This window comes from Lampris incognitus, chromosome 10, assembly GCF_029633865.1.
Source record: "Lampris incognitus isolate fLamInc1 chromosome 10, fLamInc1.hap2, whole genome shotgun sequence".
NCBI classification, from domain to species: domain Eukaryota; kingdom Metazoa; phylum Chordata; class Actinopteri; order Lampriformes; family Lampridae; genus Lampris; species Lampris incognitus.
In genome coordinates, this window is record NC_079220.1 from 9,937,184 (window position 1) to 9,958,016 (window position 20,833).

The 20,833-nt window shown below is 49.8% G+C and overlaps 1 protein-coding gene across 2 annotated transcripts in view; it reads right to left on the bottom strand.

Annotated features, from left to right (window-relative positions):
• The window catches only part of usp43b (ubiquitin specific peptidase 43b), a 105,224-nt gene that overhangs the window by 11,162 nt on the left and 73,229 nt on the right, over positions 1-20,833 (bottom strand). For both annotated transcript variants that reach the window (XM_056287982.1, XM_056287981.1), the window contains exons 7-9: positions 14,062-14,224; positions 9,357-9,468; positions 1,201-1,304 (exon numbers count right to left, since the gene is read on the bottom strand). In XM_056287982.1, coding sequence (XP_056143957.1) covers positions 1,201-1,304; positions 9,357-9,468; positions 14,062-14,224 — 379 coding nt within the window. The remainder of the gene's footprint in view (positions 1-1,200; positions 1,305-9,356; positions 9,469-14,061; positions 14,225-20,833) is intronic.

The window sequence follows — 20,833 nt, forward strand, 5'->3', positions numbered from 1 at the left end:
CCGACCTCAGGTCTGCTAAAGCAGAAAGAACAAACAGGCATCTCTTCGGACGCCGTGAGAGGTCGCGGTGTGACTGACGGATGATGTTCGAAACGTTCACGCGCCTCGCCACCTGACAAAACGGCTATCGACCAGTCGCTTAAACTGGAAATGATCTCCGCACAAAACGTTTTGGCCTTCTGTTGGAAACACAGCAACATTCAGTGACTTTTCAAGCGGTTCGGAGAGACCATTGAGGGTTTCTGAGGAAGACTTACAAAGAAAGGCACTCGCACCGGTATTGTTGTTCTACTTTTCGGTGCCGACTGGTCTGGGGGACGGAACGTTCCCGCCTACGGTGGGATGCATTTGCATTTCAAAAGTTTTCCGAAGTGTTTGACCCATCAGCGGCCGTTCGCTGAATGAGTGACCTTTTCTTAGCAGCCACAGGGACGGAAGCCCTTTTAAGTTCTTGCCAAAAAGCCCCCTTTGAAACGGCAGTTCACTTTGGCAAGTGCAACCCATTAGACACCCACTTGTAAAAGGGAACATAATGGCGGCATATTTCCATTTCAGCTGCGAAATTGGTCTAACTTGGGCAGTCAGTATCCCGAATTTTAAGGAGCTTCGATTGAAAAGCGGTCTTTAAAATGTCGTTGCGGGCGGCGGCAGTGCTTAAAACCCTGTAGCCTGATAAAATGAAACATCAGGTGAGTTTTTTCTGATGTCAGCAGGCATAATAATTTTCTCTCTTTTTTGGATTTTCTTCCCAATTGTACTTGAGCCAATTACCCCGCTCTTCCGAGCCGTCCCAGTCGCTGCTCCGCCCCCTCTGCCGATCCGGGGGAGGGCTGCAGACTACCACATGCCTCCTCTGATACATGTGGGGTCGCCAGCTGCTTCTTTTCACCTGACAGTGAGGAGTTTCGCCAGTGGGATGCAGCGCGTGGGAGGATCACGCTATTCCCCCCAGTACCCCCTCCCGAATAGGTGCCTCCGACCGACCAGAGGCGGGGCTTGTGCGGCGACCAGGATATATACCCACATCCGGCTTCCCACCCGCAGACACGGCCGATTGTGTCTGCAGGGACACCCGACCAGGCCGGAGGCAACACGGGGATTCGAACCGGCGATCCCCGAGGTTGGTAGGCAACGGAATAGACCGCCACTTGTACGCCCCGGCATAATCATTTCCTCCATCTCTATTTTAAGCAGACTCACCTGTCCACGGCGGGGTGGTAAAGCGGCCGTCCGTCCTGAGGTGACAGGTAGCCGTAGCAAGCCGACCCTCCCACTACACGGATGTTGAAAAGCACCCTGGCATTCTGACATGGGAAATAAATAAATAAATAAATAAACAAACAAACAGACAACAGACGGGTAAATACCACCAAACATTTCACAGTTGTTATTTTTCAACGGCCGTGTAATGAATTTGTTAAGACCGGACTAAGCCCAGCTTTCAGTCTGGGGCGAGGGCGTGCCGTCAGACTTTAATTTTTGATTTGACAGTAATATTTAATATGGCTTAATAATTACTGCTCTGCAAAGCACGTTGTGACCTAACTGCAACTGTCTTGTTGTTTGGGGTTGTAGCTGGAGGAAGGAAGAATCCTGGGACATAAAAGATTGATAATACTTTTAGCCCGGCGTGGTCGTGCTCTGTTTGGTCCTTGCGAGCTTGCTGCGAGGCAAAACTGAGGCGAACGAGAAGAAGAAGAAGAAGAAGAAGAAGAAGAAGGAGAAGAAGAAGAAGAAGAAGAAGAAGAAGAAGAAGACACGGAAGAAGACACTTTATTATTTGTCATTGTATATACATACAGCGCAATTCGTTTTCCGCATTTAACCCATCCGACGCTAGGAGCAACGGATGGGGGACCAACGCCACTGCTCTCCTCCTGCTGCCTTGCTCAGGGGCGCAGGCAGGAGTATGAACCCTAACATGCGTGTCTTTAGAGGAAAAAGGAAAATGGTGCACACAGGAACTAGCGAAAAGCAACGTTTCTAATGGGTACATTTGAAAGAGGGCCAACAGGAAATCTGCAGCCAAGCGCTCCGGGGAAATAAATTGGAGACGTCCAAAAGTGTCTGAATCCCTCTTGCAGGTTTATGCCCTTGCACCAAATGGAGACTGCGTCTTTTTAAGAGAGCCATCACCGACTTCCTGTAATGGACTTCTCACTGAGTGATCATAGCGGCTGACACGAGGACTCAGACTAAGCGATTGTTTTCGAGGCCCTTCTTGTTACTTGGCGGCACACTGGACAGCCAAATGAAGAACAGGGAGTGAGAAGCGGGAAGATCGGCTCCATCAAGGTTCATCCGGGCCGTGCAGGACCTGGGCTCCCAGGCAGCGGGCCCTCTTGCTGGGCCGCGGCACAGCTATTCCAGTACAAAACAACCCCAGGAAGAAGCATGAAAAGTTTTGTCCGGCTTCAGACTTTCATTTTACCGAGTAAACATAATAAAGCGGGGGATAATCAGCCTACTTGCTGATATCACTCTCTATTGAATAGGAAAGCCAGAAATGAGGAGGGGGGGGGTGGAGAAAGGGCAAATAAAAGACTAATATCAGGTGCGGCTCCATCGGAACATGCCTATATTACTCCGAGATCGGAGGCGCTTTAGGAATGAAGGAGCGCTTTGTAGAAATGAAATTGATTTCCTCTCCTTCAAATGAAATTTACCGCGGGGTTGCTGGCCCAATTCCAGCATAAACAGCAACGCCGGCTCTTGTGAGGGATGCTTGGAAAGGTAGGGTACCTCCGCCCGGGGGGGGGGGGGGAGACATTGTAAGCCGCTCCTGGAAAATTATTGATACACCGCGTGGATGCAGCTGAATACACAACCCGCGAGAGTTTAACAGCAGATCCAAATTACCGGCTCAGATGCTCGATGTACTATTTATTTTAGGGCACCGCCATTAAGAGACTATCAGTCTTATCTATCGATCGGTCATATTAGCAGTATCCTGAATTCACCGGCGTCTTTAGTGCGTTTATCATCCTGCCTGTGTTTATCACACCACACACATTCATGTCACACAACAGCCGCAACCAGCAACCAGCAAGCGGCATTACTATGTTATTTACTGCGACGCATTAATGCCATCATTATGTACTGTCACATGGCATCATGGGGTAGCATGCCACCCTGTGCTGCATTATATTGTCTGTGTGGCAATAAGGGAGCAGAAATACATGTAACACGACGGAATTTTAATGCACTTATTATTATTACTTATTTACAGAGATATCCATCCATCCATTATCCGTACCCCATCCATCCATTATCCGTACCCCATCCATCCATTATCCGTACCCCATCCATCCATTATCCGAACCGCTAATCCTGTGATCAGGTTCGCAGGGATGCTGGAGCCTATTCCAGCAGTCATTGGACAGCAGGCGGGGAGACACCCCGGACAGCCACCAGGCCATCACACAGGGCCGACATACACACACACACACACACACACGCACCCACACATTCATGCAATTTAGTACGGCCGATTCACCTGACCTACATGTCTTTGGACTGTGGGAGGAAACCGGAGCCCCCGGAGGAAACCCACACAGACACGGGGAGAACATGCAAACTCCACACAGAGCACGACCCGGGACGACCCCCAAGGTTGGACTACCCCGGGGCTCGAACCCAGAACCTTCTTCCTGTGAGGCGACCGCGGCTAACCACTGCGCCACCATGTCGCCTATTGACAGAGCTATTTACCAGCTAAGCCATTTTCAGATCAAGAACCCTGGAAACGTGTCCTCATCTGAACTTTCCAGAGAAAGGAATGACAGGATTTGGATGTGACTCAGATACGCTGCTCGTCTATCTGTTCGTGTGTCCCTTTTCTGTATCGGCGGTTTACTTCCAACACTCCAGCGGCGACGGTCTGCCCTACTAACAGGCTAGCCCTAAATTCCGGCATACGATGCTCTTGAGCAGACTGGAATACCAATAAGGAGCCTCTTAAAGAGATCTCTGTGTGGCCTGCAGCGAGTTTACTAGGTCCTAAAAAGTTACCGGAGCGGTTTCTCTAAAATGTTTCTTAAGCTCTAGAGCACACGGGCTGCCGTTACACTGCAACCAAACGGCGCCGCAGAGAAAGCACGGCTGCAGGTGGGGAAGAGGGGGGGGGAGGGGGAGGGATCGTTTCACAGGACCATTTGTCCTCGTTTTAAGCACACACGCAGAGCAGCGTAGCCAACAGCCTATTTTCTTTTCTTCGGCCCTTTGCACGAACCTCAACATCCCGTGTTTATGGACACCGCGGGCAGCTAACCGTTAAGTCCCGTCTCGGTGGGCCGTTCGATGGGAACGATTTCACAGGGCAGAACCTGAGAGCCCTCTCTCACACGCTTCCGGCATCAATTTGCCGTCGAAGAGACGAAATGCGAGAAGACAAGCGCAGAACCACAATTAGTTTTCTTTTCACTTGAGACTCTCTCTGAATCTCAATATGCGCTTAGCTAAACACGGGAGACTTGCGGGTACATGCAAGGGACCACCCGTAGAGTGCCACGAATAACTCAGAAAAATGCCCAGTCCAACACCTTGGTTCAAAACAATGGCGTATGGGGGAGAGGGAAGTTTACCGAAAACACGCCACATCGCAGAACGTCTCCTATCTGATGAAGAAAAGCTTTGGCCATAGAATCAAAACAGCTGTGAATTAAAACCGTCCAATTAAAACAGCTGTAGTAATAATAACACGTTTTCTAGCATGTGGCATGTTTCCCTTAGCTTGGCCGGCTCATTAGGCAGGTCAGACTGGATGTTTCAGGTGACAGCATAGCAGCTCAAAATTCAGTGCTTGCCTTTTCTTTTCTCCCCCCCCCCCTTTTTCTCCCCAGTTGCACTTGGCCAATTACCCCGCTCTTCCAAGCCGTCCCAGTCACTGCTCCACCCCTGAGCAGGCGCGCCGACCAACCAGAGGAGGCGCTAGTGAAGCGACCAGGACTCCGGCTTCCCACCCGCAGAACCGGGGATCCCCGTGTTGGTAGGCAACCGGAATAGACCACTACGCTACCCGGAGGCCCCCCTGCCTTTTCTCCTCTTTCTCTCTCTCTTTCAGTGTGTGTGTGTGTGTGTGTTTGTGTTTCTCTCCCTGTATGCACAGAAGGTGAGGCATGTTTGTTTTTGAGGTATGAAGGACAGAACGAAGTCTTGGACCTATCAGAGTAATTGACGGGGAGGGGAGGAAGAGCGGTTGTGTAAACAGCCGAGCTCCTCACGGCGGCATTAACATGTAAAACATACATAAAACACGCTGAGAGAAATCCCAAAGTTGGCCGAGTTCCCCGTGAGAAACCGAGTCCCAGTTCTCGTTTTCTAACAATCTGCTTTCAATCCGCCAAGGTCAATGACGACTTCTATTCAGCGAGGGCGTTGTGAGATGACCAACGTTTCGTTGCACCGTTTTTGCGCGACGAGGATCTCCAGTTGTCACGAAAAACACAACAGTGGCGCGGCGGTTTAGCGTGGTCGCCTCGCAGCAAGAAGGGCCTGGGTTCGAGCCCCGGGGCAGTCCAACCTTGGTGGGTCGTCCCGGGTCATGCTGTGTGGAGTTTGCATGTTCTCCCCGTGTCTGCGTGGGTTTCCTCCGGGGGGCTCCGGTTTCCTCCCACAGTCCAAAGACCTGTAGGTCAGGTGGATCGGCCGTACTGAATTGTCCCTAGGTATGAATGTGTCGGCCCTGTGATGGACTGGCAGCCTGTCCAGCATGTCTCCCCGCCTGCCGACCAATGACTGCTGAGATTGGCTCCAACATCCCGTGACCCTGATTGGGATAAGCGGCTTGGATAATGGATGGATGGAGGGATGTGTTATTGAGCATCATACATCACCATCGTGTGTGTGTGTGTGTACAATGGGCATCTAACCTGTCAATAACTGAGTGCCAAAACTCATATATCATGTGTCAAGGCTCAATTCTGTATCCCGAATCTTAAAATGCCCCATCCCGGTCCTATTAAAGCTCATATCAAATCCCATTAGCTCTGTGACACCTTAATGGAAGTATGTCCCTCTTGTTTGTGTCTGCATTAGATCTGGTGCACATCCTGTGTGTGATTGGTTGTGTGTGTGTGTTTTACCCTTATCACATCAGTGGGGTGTCATCGCTGTGATACAGCACATCTCATTGCTAGGTCTGGTTTACTGAGGCAGCCCGCATTCAAATTAAGATGTCAAGCAGTGTCAGTAGCAGGCATCACGGCTGTCTTGCCACGCCGCTATTTTGTTTTTCGACGGCGTTGTCGCCGAAGCTAAAATTAGACGAGCGGATAATCCACTTGTGGATATTAATCACTGATACAAGAAGCGGCAATTCTGTTGAGGTGTAAGGCATAGAGCAAGGAGCATCTGTTTCCACTGCTGCTCCTCCACTGGCAGAGGGGGCCTCCAGTTAAAGTGATTATACAGTGCTGACTGGCTTTTAATTAAATGGCCAACTGCACGGGCTCATGCAGGGGAAGATAGAAATCCAATAGAGAAAGGGAGAGATAGTGAGCGCTTCACACTTTTTCCAGAACTCATCCACCACTTCCTCCAGCTCTCCCTTCACCACATGGTCCAACACTAGCAAAACCCCCCCCCCCCCAAAAAACAAAACTGCCTACAATAGATAGGGCGGCACGGTGGCGCAGCGGTTTAGCGTGGTCGCCTCGCAGCAAGAAGGTTCTGGGTTCGAGCCCCGGGGTAGTCCAACCTTGGTGGGTCGTCCCGGGTCGTCCTCTGTGTGGAGTTTGCATGTTCTGCCCGTGTCTGCGTGGGTTCCCTCCGGGGGCTCCGGTTTCCTCCCACAGTCCAAAGACATGGAGGTCAGGTGAATCGGCCATACTGAATTGCCCCTAGGTACGAATGTGTGTGTCTGTGTGGGTGTGTGTCGGCCCTGTGATGGTCTGGCAGCCTGTCCAGGGTGTCTCCCCACCCGCCGCCCAGCGACTGCTGGGATAGGCTCCAGCATCCCCGCGACCCTGAGAGCGGTTCAGATAATGGATGGATGGATGGATGGATGGCTGGACGGATGGACGGATGGATGGATGGATGGATGGATGGATGGATGGATGGATGGATGGATGGATGGATGGATGGATGGATGGATGGACGGATGGATGGATGGATGGATGGATGGCTGGATGGATGGCTGGACGGATGGATGGATGGATGGATGGATGGATGGATGGCTGGACGGATGGATGGATGGCTGGACGGATGGATGGATGGATGGCTGGACGGATGGACGGACGGACGGATGGACGGATGGATGGATGGACGGACGGACGGATGGATGGGACAATAGATGGGCAGAGTGCAGGTAGTATAGTGTAAAAATTCAAATGCCATCCAGCAGCTTCCTCACAGACCACATCTTTTGTGTAGCTCCTCACTATTAAAACCATCCAGCAGCCCAGACAGAGGCACTAATTGGAAAGCCTTTGGTTACAGCATGCCACCGCCACGGACAAACACACGCGGACACCCGGGTAAACATACGCGCAAGCAAACACGCACATGGCCATGCGGCACTCAACAAAGGAAACGGAGCCCCTGGTTTCAGCAAGGTGACTTAAAATGACTCAGCTGGGATGCATCTCGGCAGGCTGCGCCGCTTGCGTTCTTTCATTATACTCCCGTGTTCTGCGAGCGCCACGACGGCGGCGCTGAGGCGAACCCCAACCGGGGCTCCTCATTAGCTGGTGGAGCTTGGATGACAGGCATGTCCCACTGAGTCACCCTCCGATCCAATCAAGTCTTGTTAGCACGCCGCGTGTTACCGCCTCTCAAACAATATATATGCAAATGCAGACACATCATGTCGCGTATTCAAGGGGGGGCTGCTGAAGAACTTCTCGTGAACTCCCCGAGACCGAATAAGTTGCTGTGTGCTACTTACTTAAGAGGGAACTGGGCACGGGGCTGAGATGAGGCAAGCCTCTGGCTGTGTATCTGTGTCGGGCCGGTGTCAGTGAGCTTTGCACGGCGTGGTTTGCCATCAACACCGACATTTACTGTGAGCTGTGCACCAGTTTGATCTTTGTGCACGATACCGTTTACCAGCTTGGATTCCTTGTGCTTCATAAATCACTCCCGAGTCTTTCTGTGCCCTGCCCTGTTGTTTCTGGCTGACCCGGAAATATCAGCTCGGCGACCGAGCCGGGCGACACATCGGTTCAGAGGTCAGAGAGACTGTTCTTCTGGTGGAGGAGCACGGTTCGAGCCCGGGCTGTTCGTTTCTTAACCCCTATCAGGTCCAAAGGGTTGCTGTCCTGGGACTGACCCGTGCCCTGAATCTCCCCTCAGAGGGTGACCCGCGATTCCCTCTCGGGATCAGTTTAAACACTAGAAGGACCAAAGACGGTCATTATGGCCGTCTTTGGCTTTTCAAAGTTTAATACAGGGGTCCCCAATAGGCGGCCCGCGGGCCACGTCCGGCCCGCGATGGGTCGATTTATGGTCCGCGAGAATTTTTGGAGAAATGCCAGAAGGAAGAATTTTTTTTATTTCCCTACCAAAAAAAAAAAAAAACCTTTTAATGTTTTTTTTTTGGAAATAAAAAATTGTGTCTTCCTTCTGGTATGTCTACACATTTTGTTTGGGAACACTATTCCAAACATAATTTCAGCAATCAATCCAACAAGAAATGCTACCTTGTAACTATCAATTGCTGGAGGTTGAGTGGCCCGTGGTTTTAAAAGTGGCCCTAAAAGTGGCCTGCTATGAAAAGTAATTGGGGACCCTTGGTTTATTAACTTTGTAAAAAAAAAAGATACAGACTTGCCGCTCCCTGAATTCTCCTGAAATTGCATTAAAATTTAGTTTTAGATCAATCGCACACAAAAAAGTTATGATAAGATCTACCTAAAACGACCATGGACGGTCAACATGACCGTCTCGTAATTTGCGCGTGATCGTGCGCATCAAGTCACTATTTATAATGTGTGTTGTTGCATCATTTCCTTCGTGAAGTTCATTGCTCTGTCCTAGAAACACACCAACTTTCTCCAGTGCAGAGAAATAGTCTAAACTTGATTTCTGATTATTTCGAACATGTCTGGTTACAGACGCCGTTACAGACGCACCATGACTACCACCGAGGCGTTGCAGTGTCTACCGGCGTTGGACAGCGGCCATTTTAAATCGTTTGCCAAACAGTATTAAAGTTGTTAAAATGTTAATTTTAGTGTCAGTTAGTTTCTCACAGACATACTAACATACGTAACGCATTCATATCTCAATTGGGTATTTATCTTGACAGAATATAGAGTTAAAAAACCGGCAGTCATTTTGACTGCCCATGGTCGTTTTAGGGTAGGAGTGAAATCCCGGTCGTTCTGCATTCAGTTAGTAGGTTGACTGCCCCCTACCTGAGCCTGGGCTCCATTGATCATCAGGTAATAGAGCTTGCTGAGGATGCTCTGCTGCAGCTGGTCCCAGGAAATGGACCGGTCCTCTCGCATCAGGAATGGCGGGCCGAATCTGAGACAAAGATAACAGAGAACAGTGGAATCGGACCCGGTTTATTTATTTATTTAATTTCAAATTCAGCACACATATCACAATGCCGGTGCGCTGATCCGATATAAAAGGAACCGTACCCCTATGGTTCTGGACGCCAGCTGTCTGGCGTGCATCACAGTCAACCTGTCTGCAGGTCTCTTTTGTCCAGTTCTAAAATGAATGAAAAGTACTTAGGCCGGGGCATCACCAGGATTAGAGCAGGGACGTAATTCCGCCACACATCTGTAGAAGGAAACCGGGAGGCGATGGGAAGTCGTAACATCTGAGGGGAGGGAAACCCGTCGTCGTAAATGAAAGATCACATGACGCATTCATTCCTGCCACGCACGCTGACTGAGGGGCGGCCCTCAGTTACCCTGCTTCAGCCTCCATTAGTGTGACAGGCGTGTACGCTTACACATAGAAACACACCCCATACCAGACACAAATAGACAACGCCCCTCCCCCTCCATACATTAAAAGCATTTACGAGTTTATCTCTTTATTAGTGTGCTGTTTTCACCATCTCACAGAGGTTTCAGTGACACCGGCCAAGCAGCGGTAGCGCTTGGCCGCCCCAGCGGCGCCTGACGAAGTCCAGTTTCCCAGGTTAAAATTTCCCATTCCGGCGCCAGGACCGTGGATATCCTCAAGCCACATTAAGTCAGATTATCACGAGCATTGTTCATCACCGGGATCATTAATGTCAGCGGCCTCCATCTGACACACTTTCCATGCCTTGGATGTTAATTTCCAGCTGACATTCAGTGGTTGCTAAGAGCAACAGCTGCAGCAGCCGGGACACACACACACACACACACACACACACACACACACACACACACACACACACACACACACACACACACAAGAGGGCTGTCAGAGGGAGGGATGGCATACCAGGGAGGAACGAGACTTGGTCCCTAGTAGATATTCAATTACATCCGGGACCGCTAAGGAGCAAAAAGCCAAAACAATACCCCCCTTTTCTTCTTCTGGCTCCGCTGTGACACGCGCTTCTTCATTTTAAGTGCATTCTGTAATTTAAAGCTTTTTATCACAGAAGACTCGGCGAGCAAAAATGCAAAAGTCAGTAACCCGGCTGTGGCCTCCCTCCAAGACTGCATACGCGAGTGGCTCCCTGCCCCACGCTTGAAGAGGAAGCTCTGTCCTTACGCGCTACATGACGAATATGCTCGTTCTGATTATTTTTTTTCTGCTACATTTACATTTATGTTCGTCCAAACAACATATTTAATCCCGTCTGTGCTGTTTCCCGAGACATTATTACAGACACCATGTAAGAGCCCGGGGTATCTATCGGCCGTCTTAGCTTGGTTATAGGCTGCAGTCCCTCTCCTGCATGTGGTCAGGGCTTGCTTCCTGGTTACGGCGTGTATTATATGGCTGCTCGTCGCTGTGTGTGGACCTTGAGGAGTGTCCAAGGATGGACAGATTTACCGGCGGGCTGCGGGTGGGGGGGGGGGGGGGCGTTCAGAATGGATTACAGATCGAGGGTGCCCAGATTATCCACTCCTCTACTGTTGAACGGCGTCGTCTGTCTGGGAAAACTAGCGGCTGCGAGAACCCAAGCGGCAAGACCCTGGCAATACCGAGACACCAATCTGCTGATGTCAAGTTTTGTATCGCAGTCGCACATATCTCGGGAGTTTCAAAATTGCTGCGGGACACCGGTTATGAAAATTTTTACCCATAGATAAAAAGAATTAAAGAATGAAATGAAAATAACGTTAGTGTGAGGATTATGGCTTCCCAATGCAGCTTTTTCATTTCTTGTTTTTTTTTCTCCCCCTTTTCTCTCCAATTGTATCCGGCCAATTACCCCACTCTTCCAAGCTGCCCCGGTCGCTGCTCCACCCCCCTCTGCCGATCCGGGGAGGGCTGCAGACTACCCACAAGCCTCCTCCGATACATGCGGAGTCGCCAGCTGCTTCTTTTCACCTGACAGTGAGGAGTTTCACCAGGGGGGACGTAGCACGAGGGAGGATCACGCTATTCCCCCCAGTTCCCCATAACTGGCGTCCCGATCGACCAGAGGAGGCGCTATTGCAGCGACCAAGCTGGAGGTAACACGGGGATCCGAACCGGCGATCCAGGGGGGGACGTAGCACGTGGGAGGATCACGTTATTGCCCCCCCCCCCGTTCCCCTTCCCCCCTTAACGGACACCCCGACCGACCAGAGGAGGCGCTAGTGCAGCAACCAGGACATATACCCACATCCGCCTTCCCACCCGCGGACACGGCCAATTGTGTCTGTAGGGACGCCCGACCCAAGCTCTTGAGAAAGTAATTTGCATCGTTCTTCCAGAAAAATTCAGCAGTCATAGGATCGTGCATTGAAGTCTATTCAATTCTGTTTCCAATGATCTGCATTTGTCACTAATTTGCTGTCTGTGTCCATCTGAATAAGACTCAGCAGCTGTGCTGTTGGGGATTATGTACTACAGAAGACAGGAACTAGCTACTGGACATAAAGAGTAATATCGTCACGTCGTAAGAGCTTTGTATCTTGTCTGAGGTGGATATCTACAATTAAAGCAACTGAAAATCCTGCAAAAAAAGTTGATCAATTTGAAGCGTAACGTGCAGAGACGACCGGTTTAAACCGTTATAAAAGTGTCATAAGAACCAGTTCAAATGGTATCAGTGGGCGCGACTCAAAAGTGACAAAGTCGTTTAAGCATTACTGAAGTAAGAGTATGATGTCAAACACGATCCTTTATCAGAAGATGTGAAAAAGTGACTGCATCAATCAGACATTAAGAAACACTTGAAACTCCATCCGCTGCTTTTGGGGTTCACAGTTCAAAGCAGTGAATTTGAAATAAAAAAAAAAGTTCAAACTTTGCTGATTTCGAGCAAATCCGCCCACGGACCTTACTCTCTGGAGAAAGAGAGAGGGTCTTCAAGCATGCACAATAATCCAGGTAAGAAAATCACAGACAGCTGAATCCGTTCATCTGGACATCAACGTCGTGTCCAGATGATCTCATTCAGCTGTCGGTGAATGAAAGAGGGTGTATGATATCGAGGTCCTTTTCGTCGTCTGATACGGCAGGGACAGGTGGGAGCTTTTTATCAGCGACAGTGAGACGCTCGAATGAGAAACTGAGACACCCGTGGTTGGGATTGGACTTTCTTACAGTCGGCGGTTTCGCCTCAGTAAGTACTGATCTTTCTGGAGCCTGTCGTGGTGAAGGGTGTCTGACGGACGGCTCCATTGGGTCAGAATGTCAAATTCCTCAGTCCCGGACACGCTCCTCTTGGTGAGATTTGCCAGAAACCACTGGCAAAGGGAACTCACACAATGCTCGACTGCGTCGTATGGCCATTGTACCATAGCTGTAGGAATTGGAACTGAACTATACCGATGAGCCAAAACATTAAAACCACCTGCCTAATATTGTGTAGGTCCCCCTCGTGTTGCCTAAACAGCTCTGACCCATCGAGGCATGGACTCCACAACACAGTCAAGAAGCTGTTCTCTGGTATCTGGCACCAAGATGTTGGCAGCAGATCCTTTAAGTCCTGTAAGTTGCAAGGTGGGGCCTCCATGGACCAGACTTGTTTTTCCAGCACATCCCACAGATGCTCCATGGGATTGAGATCTGGGGAATTAGGAGGCCAAGACAACACCTTGAACTCTTTGTCATGTTCCTCAAACCATTCCTGAACAATTTTTGCAGTGTGGCAGGGCACATCATCCTGCTGAAGGAGGCCACTAGCATCAGGGAATACCGTTGCCATGGAGGGGTGTACCTGGTCTGCAACCATGTTTAGGTAGGTGGTACGTGTCAAAGTAACATCCACATGAATGCCAGGACCCAAGGTTCCCAAGTTGAACATTAGCCAGAGCATCACACTGCCTCCGCTGGCTCGCCTTCTTCCCGTAGTGCATCCTGGTGCCATCTCTTCCCCAGGCAAACAACGCACCCGCACCTGGTTGTCCACATGATTGTACGTGCCCATTGTAGGTGCTTTCGGCGGCGGACATGGGTCATCACACATGGGACATGGCCCCGCACTCAGCAAGCCCATGATACACTGTCTGATCTGACACCTGTCTATCTTAGCCAGCATGAACTTTTTCAGCAATTTCAGCTACAGCAGCTCTTCTGTGGGATCAGATCAGACGGGTTACCTCTCACTCATCAATGAGCTTGGGCACCCATGACCTTGTTGCCAGTTCACCAGTTGTCCTTTCTTGGGCCACTTTTGGTAGGTACTACAGGTGCCGTTGCAGCGAGATAATCAATGTTATTCACTTACCTGTCCGTGGTTTTAATGTTTTGGCTGATGGGTGTACAGATCCCTCACCGACCCAGCAGCCGGTGAGAGAACGACGTCTGGCTAACATTACAGATTATATACAATGCTACTACTAAGTAACTGCACACAATCATCTAATGTAAAAATGACTATTGATTTTGCAGCGCATCAAACATCACCGTTCTAATGACATTCATATTGATATGAATAACCGATGCCAGACAAGCAGACGCAGCACAACGCAAGAGTCGCTATCTAAAAATGGTTTTTAAATCAGTTACCTGACAGCCTGCTGGCCCGTCCCCGCTGCATTGCACACCAGCAGCAGGATCTTAACAGGGACACCCTGGTTGAGAAACTCTGACGACAACGTCCCAGAGGGAGGCAACCTCTGACCCTCGGCGCCGCAGGAGTACGGGGAGGATGGCAGGCTGTGGTGGTACCCTGCACAGAGGAGCGAGGGAGGGACAGCAGAGGGCAGGATATGAGCAAGAGAGGAGAATCAGAGGGGAAGAGGAAACACAAGAGACAGAGCGATGTGGGGGGTAAAAGGGCAAAAGGGACGTGAATAGAAGGAAGGAGGAGGAAGTGAGATGGATGTAAAGGGTTATACAGGGCAGAAATGAGCACCCAAATAACAGAAGTATGACGCTGAAATTTAAAATGGCCCTCTTTTATATACAATCACCAATTTGGATATATTTTGCTGGCTATCGTACTAATTGCATCAGAAATACTTTTGGAAAAAAAAAAAAAAACAGCAGTTCTTCCTTTTAACGACATCACACAGCAATAAAGGCGTAGGCTGATCGCGGCTTTTACGTCTATGGTAAAAGTGAATATCATCCAAAAAAAAAAAAAAAAAAAAAGGCCCAAAGAGCAGCGTGGAGGAGAACCAAACCAAGTTATGTGGTTGCACAGTCACCTTCTACTGAGGGAGGAGTGATCTCAGAGGGGAGAACAGATGGGAGCGGCGGCCGCCTGCGCCTCCCAACAGGAGAAGTTATCTGATGCAGCTCCTGCTCCGCATCCCATCCTGGTGGGGAGCCAAGCGGCAACGCTTCTCTCTCTCGCTCCTTCACTTAACGCAGGGCGACCGAGGCTGGCCGAGTAAAACCCTGACATTACGAGATCCCCCGTGACATGTGACGTCAGAGGAGAGGGCACTACCTGTCGTGTGATGCGACGCGACGCGGGGCCGACAACCCCTGGGCCCTAAGTGCAGGCTCATAAATCCCGGGGCAAATTAGGCTCCCTGCCACGGGCGGGAAGGGGTATCGATCGGCCACGGCAGCCGCTCACGCCCTGCACCTGAGCGCCGAGACACTGTTCACACCAGACATGCAAATCTGCCACTGCCAACGGGGGGACGCCACATTTGGGCATTTCTGCAGCTGTGCAAAACATCAGGTCATTTCTCCGAAGGAACGTTTGCACGAGCCACGGCCCCCCGACGGCGAGGGCCGGGATTGTGCAGAGGGGGTTTAAAAGGGTGCGTCGTGAGGACAAAAACCCATTGACAGTCTACACGTAAACCTTTGAAGCTTTCACGTTAGACCTCTCCCATTGCAGTGACTTGACCCCGGAGCGGCAATAATGAGGAGTATGTGCAGCTTTTCGTTTATTAATGTCGGCCTAATCAAGGCCAGTGATAAAACGTGCTTCAATCACGCACCGCAATTTGCACGAGCAACGACCTCTGTCAGCGGCGGGGTTGATTGACGGGGAGGGGGAGAAAAAAAACATCTCCTTTTAAATAGCTTGTGAAACATGTTCATGCAACAGCCGTTAAATTCAGGGGTCACCTCCCGGCTTGTCCTGCTGTGATTTATACCGGTGCATTGGGGGGGGAGAGCTAGCTCTCATCGCTTATTAAATCAAAGTGGATTTTCTTTTTATGGCCCGGCGTCAGGAACTGTGGCATTTCTAGACAATCCCCCCACCCCCACCCCCACCCCCACCCCCAAGGTACCTTTCTCGGCTCTCTGAATTACAACCAGCTCGCTACCTATGGGACACTTACAGGTTTACAGCGAGACTGATCATGAGGGCATATTTTTATATTTGTGTGTGTGCGTGTGTGTGTGTGCATGTGCTTGTGTGTGTGCCGGAGCAGCACGGGGAACATTCCAGTAGATAATGCCGAGTGTCGTGAAGCCGCCAGCGCAGATATGTCTTTAAAAGGGGGGACGCTTTGCCGAGAAGCGCGGCTGCACACGTACCAGTTTAACATCCCTCACATACCTGTCGATCCCGCTCCTTATTACCGGCAATAAAGCGACGAGCAAGCGAGAATGAGAAACCGCAGTAAAGGTGCATCCATTTTTTTTTCCATGGCGGCTCTCGGGCTCTTTTCATTCTCAAATGCTAAACAGCCACAAAGAGGGGGGATGAGCCAGACTAAACATAGCCAGACTGTGTGAAAGCCCATAATTAAACACCTCTGCCACCGAAGAGATCTCCTCCGTACACCGTCTCCTCCCCCAGCCTGCAGTCCTCTGCTAAATCCACGCACGCAGACTGCCAACTAAACCCAGCCTCTATGTGACCGTGCAACAGAAAACAGGACTCGCTTTGCTTCTTGGACAAATACATTCTTAATTATTAAGCGTAACGTGTCCGTTTCTCCTCACAAACCGGGTCGCTCGGCTTTGGCCTCGACTTTTACACACAGGCTCCTGAGCTGAAGCTCTGGTCGTAACTGAGGTTTACAACCGCTATGACTACAAATTATGAGGTTGGGCACCGAAACATTACGGGAAGACTTTAAGATGGGGAATACCATTACAGGAACTCATCAGGAACATTGCGGGAACACGCAGAAGATGGGGGAACACCGATGTGCCCGCGAACACAGTCGGGAGATAGAAGTGATTTTTACAACTCCCAGATCTTCCATCACTGCTTTCTGACCTAGTTAGAGCAGCTGACTGGCATGTGTGTCCGTTCGGGCGAGCCTGCTCTCATCATCTGGACTAATCAAAAAAGAGTTCTGCATCAGTGACACCTAAACCAGAGGCAGCCCCCGTCTGCCGGCCGCCAAACTGAGGCGCTTGTGGAAAATCCCAATATTGCCTCTCTACAAGTGGAAACCGTTTCAGCCAACGTTGCGACGGAGTCACCCCGAGTCCTCCGGTTTGACTCACATTCCAAGTCCCCAAGGTTATCTCCAAGACGCGTCTCAAGACCCCAGTACTTGGGCAAGTCGCTAATTCGAGGTCAAGTAATCCGTGCCAGAGCTAGCTAAAAATAGCCCAGACAAACTCACATCCATCAGATTTCAGTGCTTGTTTGCTGGTTGAGAAGTGGACTCTTTTAGGATTTGATTTATAAGTTCACCGAAATAAAACTCTTATGACACAGAGGACCTCTTAAATATGTTTGTGATCGGACATACACCACAAAATAACAATCAAATCTGAGAAGAAGAGAGAAAGAAAGCCACTTTATTTTGTCATTGTACAGTTGTACAATTACAATGAATGTGTTCTCTGCATTTAACCCATGCTGTTGTATAGCAACAGTGTGCAGCTGCAGCACCCCAGGGACCAACTCCAGTTGTTTTTTCTATTGCCTTGCTCAGGGGCACAGGCAGGAGTGTTAACCCTAACATGCACGTCTTTTTGATGGCGGGAGGAAACTGGAGCACCCGGAGGAAACTCACGCAGACATGGGGAGAACATGCGAACCCCACACAGAAAGGACCTGGGATAGCCTGGGGTTCGAACCCAGGATCTTCTTGCTGTGAGGCAACAGTGCTAACTACTGGGCCACTGTGCCGCCAAAATGGATAAAATAGCCAATTACCAATATTTGCATTCTTTCTCACCTCACTTCACCTATCCTGTAACCTCTCGAGAGGTCGTTGGGGCACCGCTGTTGAAGCCGCAACCAGTCCTTGCCATCTCTGTCTGTCCTCAACTGCCCTCTGTAAGCTGGCAAAGTCAAAGCCTGTCCACTCTCTGATGTTACATAGCCACCGCTTCTTCCGTCTTCCTCGTCTTCGCCCGCCCCTCACTGTGTCTTGCAGGATGGTCTTGGCAAGGCTGGAACTTCTGGAGATGTGACCATACCACTTTAGTTTTCTCTTCTTGACGATTGTCAACAGGTTTTCATGTGTTCCAATGACTTGTGTAATCCTTCTTCTCACCTCTTCAATCGTAATATGGTCTCTATAGGAGATGCCTAGAATTTTTCTGTAGCACCTATTTTTTTGCATTCTTCATCATCATCATCATCAGTTCCGTAACCTTTTTTGAGGTAGTAGGAGCACAGCTGATGCCTCAAAAGGCTGGGTCATCATCGTGTTTCAGTAGGGGGAGTACCTGGCGGTCCCCATGTCCTCTCCAGGTATGGATGGCCGTTGGTTCTCAGAGGAACACATCCGCCCTTTGACAGGTTTTGTTTTTAGTCCTGCTGGGTGTCCACAAGCCCTCCTCACAACAACCCAAGGGTTAAAGTGGGGGTGCCGGTTTAGTCGCCGACGACGCGACGGTTGCAGTTTAACGTCATACCCAGGACATTTGCATTCTTACATCACATTATTAGGGGTTATGATGTAATTTCAGTTTTTACATGAACATTGCTAACCGAACTAATAATTAAGTGACTACAGCTAAAACAAGTGAGCCCCAGTAAAGTTAAAGCACCCAGTGAATGAGCCTGTGTCGGATTTTGAGTCGCTGATGTTCAAGTCCTAGCAGGCATCAGAACAAGGCCTTGTGTTCAGAGTCAAGGACTTCAGTCCTGCAGCACTTGAAAGATCCTTGCTACTGGCATACTTTAACATTGTATTAATGGGTAAAGCGCACGAAAGTCATTTAATGACTGAACACGTCCAGTACTCTTGTGCTCACCTGTAATGCGGCGCAGAAACACATGGTCATTAAAATGTTCCCAGAACAAACTTGAACCAAGCTCTCGAGGGATTAAAGGATTATGGGAAACACCTGAAATGGAGAAAGGCTCTTTTCCCTGTTTGTGATGCAAATCACAGAATGGGAAATTGATACTTAAAAAAAAACCCCAACTCTAAACAAAGAAGCTTACTTTTTCTTTATTCTTTTTGGCAGGTGTCTCCTTATTGATGTAAGAAAACTCTTGCGACCGCAGGGTGTAAAATGAACAGAAATTGTGAAATAACAACATACTGACTGTTAAGGTTTCATCCCTCCAGGTAGGCTCTTCATCTGAGTGAGTGAATGACAACTGCATATGAAGAATTTGTGCAGCTTCCACGGTGGTACTTCACATCGAAGACCGTCGGTGGTGGTTTTTCATTTGAAAATGAAAATTGTTAATCACCAGATTTATTTCAGCTTGGTTACAAGGATTTCTGAGGACCTCATTCTGATATCAGGTAAACTGACACTCAGGTCTTAACCTGTGGTTTATATTACTGACACGGTGTTTTAAGTTCTTCATATCTAACGGTGCCATCACAGGCCACACAAGGAAAAAAAAATGAGGTGAAATCTTAGTATAAGGCTGGACTGTGTATGGTCCGTGTTGGAAATGATGGCCAGTTTGTTACAGGGACAGTCGGTGGTAGTGTCTATAATATGCAGTCCTGGATATTAAATGCTCGTCTGCAATTTTCTGTAGTGGTCCCAGTAATATTTGTCGTTAAAGTGTACTGAAGTAGCATCTCACATGACATGGTTAAGCTACGTTCAAGTAGGACGTCTCGGTGGCGTGGCGGTCTACTCCGTCGCCTACCAACACGGGGATCTCCAGTTTGAATCCCCGTGTTACTTCCGGCTTGGTCGGGCGTCCCTACAGACACAATTGGCCGTGTCTGCGGGTGGGAAGCCGGATATGGGTATGTGTCCTGGTCGCTACACTAGCACCTCCTCTGGTCGGTCGGGGCGTCTGTTTTGGGGGGGGGGAGGGGGAACTGGGGGGAATAGCGGGATCCTCCCACGCGCTACATCCCTCTGGCAAAACGCCTCACTGTCAGGTGAAAAGAAGCGGCTGGCGACTCCACGTGTATCGCAGGAGGCATGTGGTAGTCTGCAGCCCTCCCCGGATCAGCAGAGGGGGTGGAGCAGCGACTGGGACAGCTCGGAAGAGTGGGGTTATTGGCCAGATACGATTGGGGGGAAGAAAAGGGGGGGGGGAGCTATGTTCAAGTGTGATGGCCTGGCAGCCTGTCCAGGGTGTCTCCCCGCCTGCCGCTCAATGACTGCTGGGATAGGCTCCAGCATCCCCGCGACCCTGAGAGCAGGATAAGCGGTTCGGATAATGGATGGATGGATGGATGGATGGATGGATGGATGGATGGATGGATGGATGGATGGATGTTCAAGTATCCACGAGCAGCGATATATTCTGTTCGTTAGCGTGCGATAAATATGGAGTGAGGTTAAGGTGGAACTGCTGCGCTGACCCATTTTAAAAGAGCAGTGGCCAATAGGGAGGCTCCCACCTCCGTGTTCACCAGTGACGTCACTGGTCAGCCGGCCAATCGTGTAACTTCAGTGACATTGCTGATCACCAGATCCAGTGGGCCAGTCGTGTCTAACATGACCACTCGGTCACTCCAACAAGATCACTCAGTCACTGTGACGTGGACAGTCACAGATGGTCACGGTTTTAGGGCTGGTCCTGGTGGGCCGTCCAGCAAAAAAAACAAAGGTTCTTTGTCCTCCCCCTCTCTCTCTCTCACTCTTTCTCTCTCTCTTGCTCTCTCTCTCTCTCACACACACACACACACACACAAAAGAAATGGAGCTCCACCCTCAATTAACCTCTGAACCAACACTGTGGAATTTCATACAACGCAGCTCGTTAATGGAAAGGGTTCAAACGCTCAACCTCCTTTTGTGATAAGGTGTAAATGGGAGAAAAAAAATCTTCCAAGCCACAGACAAAGGAAGAGCCCCAACTGGTTACTGATGTCATACGATGGTGAAGACAGTCTTCACAACGCCTTCGCAATATGTGACTTTTTGACGATGCATTTTCCTTTTAAACCAAGCCCCAGTTCATTATAATGCAGCTGACAGTAGATGGAAGAAGTCCGGTTTTTAAAAAAAAACAAACCCCATTTAG